The sequence below is a fragment of the Arachis duranensis genome, chromosome 6, assembly GCF_000817695.3.
Source record: "Arachis duranensis cultivar V14167 chromosome 6, aradu.V14167.gnm2.J7QH, whole genome shotgun sequence".
Taxonomy (NCBI): Eukaryota; Viridiplantae; Streptophyta; class Magnoliopsida; order Fabales; family Fabaceae; genus Arachis; species Arachis duranensis.
Window position 1 is genome coordinate 10,083,978 of NC_029777.3, and position 3,796 is coordinate 10,087,773.

The 3,796-nt window shown below is 31.2% G+C and overlaps 1 protein-coding gene across 1 annotated transcript; it reads right to left on the reverse strand.

The window, feature by feature from the left end:
* Nucleotides 1–909: 909 nt before the first annotated feature.
* On the reverse strand, nt 910–2,074 carry LOC107492669 (probable calcium-binding protein CML35). Its single transcript, XM_016113716.3, has one exon. The coding sequence runs from the start codon at nt 2,041–2,043 to the stop codon at nt 1,225–1,227; it is 819 nt and encodes a 272-aa protein (XP_015969202.1). The 5' UTR covers nt 2,044–2,074; the 3' UTR covers nt 910–1,224.
* Between the last annotated feature and the right edge of the window lie 1,722 nt (nt 2,075–3,796).

The window sequence follows — 3,796 nt, forward strand, 5'->3', positions numbered from 1 at the left end:
TTTGTAAAAAATATTAATTTATATCAATTTAAATTTTAATTTATTAATTTTTTTGCTAAACTGATTTATTTGGTCTAATTTATAATTTAATTAATTATCTGTTTTAAATTTTAATTTTTAAAAATTATCTTTAAAAAAAATATTTTTGATATTTTTATCTAACTAACTAGAACTTACTGTTAATGAATTTTCTTCCCTTTTTTTTAAAAAAATATACAAAATTCGATAACATAAAAATTGTCAGAACTATACATTTTACGCATTTAATATTAGTAAAAAAAGTTAAAATTTTATTTTCTTATAAAATTCGTTTTCCTCTAAATGTCCTAACAAAATCCAATATATTAGGATTTTCAGATGCACCAATAATTATAGAAAAAAAAAAGAACAAGAAAATTTCAGAAGCTGATAATTTTAATTTACATTAACTAATATTTTTAAACTATTTAATTTTTTAGTCTAATAGTTTAACATTATATTTTTAACCAATATTTTTAAATATTAATAATTAATTCTTAAACAAAAATAATAAATTGTGATAACAGTAACACAATAGTATTGACGTCTTATATAGCATTTATGTTAAGAAAAATAAGTCTATTCAAAATTAAAAAAAAAAAAGCAGGGGAAAGTAGGTCTTCAAAGTTCAACTTGCTTTCATTCTAAAACCTTAAAACATGGAAGACAATTTTTCTCCACAAAATTTTACTTTGACATTCGAAAGCTGTAACAAGCTATCTTAAAAACGATGGGCTATAGAATATAAGATCTTGTGATTTATGAAAACGGTTTTCAACATCTGTTTCTAGTTTTATTTTTTAAAATTTTATAAAAAGAATTTTGTGAGATAAAAAATCAAATAAAGATTCGAATAAGATTTATTCCATGGGCAAGATACTAGAGAAAGACTGCAATTAGAATTCACCAACATATTATATCTTACTGGATTGCCATATTTAATTTCAGATCAAGTTTTTCTCTTTTCCTTTTTTTTTTTTCTCCCTTAAACTTAGCTTTCTCTTCTTCCTTTTACACCTTCCTCTTGCCTTCCAACGTTATTATACACCGAAAAAATATTTAAGAAAAAAAGACATGAATAATAATAAAAAAAGAAAAAATCAAAAGAAGTTGCCTCCTTTATATATTTATATGAACTCATTATATGATCATGACTCATCATCACAGGCTTCATCACGACCGTTAAAATTCACAACAAACACGCGATCACCGTTGCTGTTGCTGCAACTCCATCATACGAGAAAAGTCCTCGAAGCACACAAACCCATCCCGGTTCCTATCCACGCCCTCTATCATGCGCCTGCACTCCTCTAACGTGCACCGCTCGTCGCCGATCGCATGGAAAACCCTAAGCAGCTCCTCTGCCGAGATCCGCCCGTCGCCGTCGCTGTCAAACACCTCGAATGCTTCCCTCAGCTCATCCTCTTCCGTCATGGGAACATCGCCAACGGAACCGACTCGACTCACCAGCTCCTCGACGCTGATGCATCCACGGCCCTCAGCGTCGACCTCACGCAGCATCGCCGCCACTTCCTCCGATCGCAGCGGCGCCAAGCTCTTCAGAACCGCCTCAAGCTCCTGGCGTGAGACGACGCCGTCACCGTCGCGGTCGATGAGGCGGAAGGCCTGTGAGAGCTCGAGGTGGAGCTCGATGGACCAGTCGCCAGAAGCATCAGGGAGGACACTAGTAGGCGTGGCGGAACCAGCGGCGGCAGCGGACTTGTGAGTGGAGCCCTCGGAGGAGGACGCGGAGGATCCGAATGAGGGAGGATCGGATCTGGAGGGAGCGGAACGGTCCTTCTTGGAGGAACGGAAAAGACGCTTAGGGGAAAGCTTGAGGTTCTTGGGATTGATGTTGATGAGCTTCATTGGTGGTTGGTGTTGGAATAGAGAGAAAGTGTTTGAAGAAGAAGAAGAAGAAGAAGAAAAGGATTGAGGGGAAGGAGGGACGAAGCAGGTTGCCTTAAATGGATCTCCATGTTTTGGACCTTCAGTCACCTTCCACGAAGTTTCCTCGGGTATCATTTTGTTTCTCACTCCCTCTTCACTATTTATATTTTCATATTATTATTACTATTTCTGAATATTCCTTTAACTTACATATCAAATTTACATTTGTAGTTATTTATTACTAGATTAAACAAATCAATTTTGTCGTTATTATTTCTATTTAGGAAAAAAGACAGATATGTCTTTGACTTTTTAAATTTTTGATAAATACATCCCGATAAAATTTAAATACAAAAAAATTTTTGATTTTAATAAATGGAGGACAATTTAGTTTTTCCGTCTATTTATCTCTCATACACCAAACGAAACTGGTTGACGTGGCTGAAACGGTATTCAGGTATCCGTTACGGTGCCACGCTGGAAGGGAATAAAGTTCGAAGGACAAATAAGTCATTGACGTCATTTTGCAAATAAAGTTCGAAGGACAAATAGGTCCTTGAGAATTTAGTTCATTATACTTTTATTATACTTCTATTATGAGAACTTAGTTTATAAAATTATGCTTGTATTTTGAAATCTAGTTAACTTGTTGTATTCTGCAATTTAAATTATTTGTATTAAAATTGCAGAAATTGCGCTTGTGCTCTTTCTACCTTTTTTTTTCTTAAATTGCATTAGTTCAGTTTTAGTACATTTGTGTATTATATTAGAATTTGTTAAATTGCATTAGTTCAGTTTTCATCATACTAGTGGCATTAGTTAGCATCAGTTCATTTATGCATCAAGTTAGCATTAGTTCATTTGTGCATCATTCATGTATTAAGTTAGCATTAGTGCATTTGTGTATTATATTAGAACTAGTATTTTTATCCATAATAACATTACGAGAATAATTTTTTTTAAATTATAGTTCACTTTGTTCTAACAGTACAAATTATGCATGGCATAAAAGATTTATAAAATCAAACAACTTTTACAAAAAAGTCGTAAGTTGACAAAAGTCTCTGACAAAAAAGACCAAGATATCTGCAGATAAAAAATTAAATAATAAGATTTTTAGTTATTATTTTTATATGAAATAGTCTATTTTTTATTAATAATTAATTTTAACATTCGTTATCTAAAATTTAAAATAATTTAATGTGTATATTTTTACATTTAAAATATTTTAATCGTCAAAAAAATATTAGATGACATATTTTGATTTGTCAAATTACTAATATAAAATATAATTATATATAGAGTAAAAATAGTAGAGATAAATAGAAAAATAGGAAGAGATAGATGAGAGAATTTAGGAAAGGAGTTTATTAATTTTGAAAAAAATATTCTCTCAATTTTAATAAGAGTGTCATGTGACATATTTGATTATTAAATTAGATAGTAATATATAATACATAATATATGTATATTTCAATTAGATAGTAATATATGATACATATAGAAGCATAATGAATTAAATTCTTAAGGACCTATTTGTCCTTCGAACATTATCTGCAAAATGACGTCAATAACTTATTTGTCCTTTGAACTTTATTCCCCTTCCAGCGTGGCACCATAACGGACACCTGGACACCGTTTCAGCCATGTCAGCCAGTTCCGTTTGGTGTATGAGAGGCAAATAGACGGAAGTACTAAATTGTCTTCCGTTTGTTAAAGTCAGGGACTTTTTTGTATTTAAATTTTGCCAGAAATGTATTTGTCAAAAATTTAAAAAGTCAGGACCTATTTGTCTTTTTTCCTTCTATTTATAGAATTTTATAATACTGGTAAATTTTATCACACAAATAATTTTTTAATATTCTATAATAAATTTATTTTTATATAA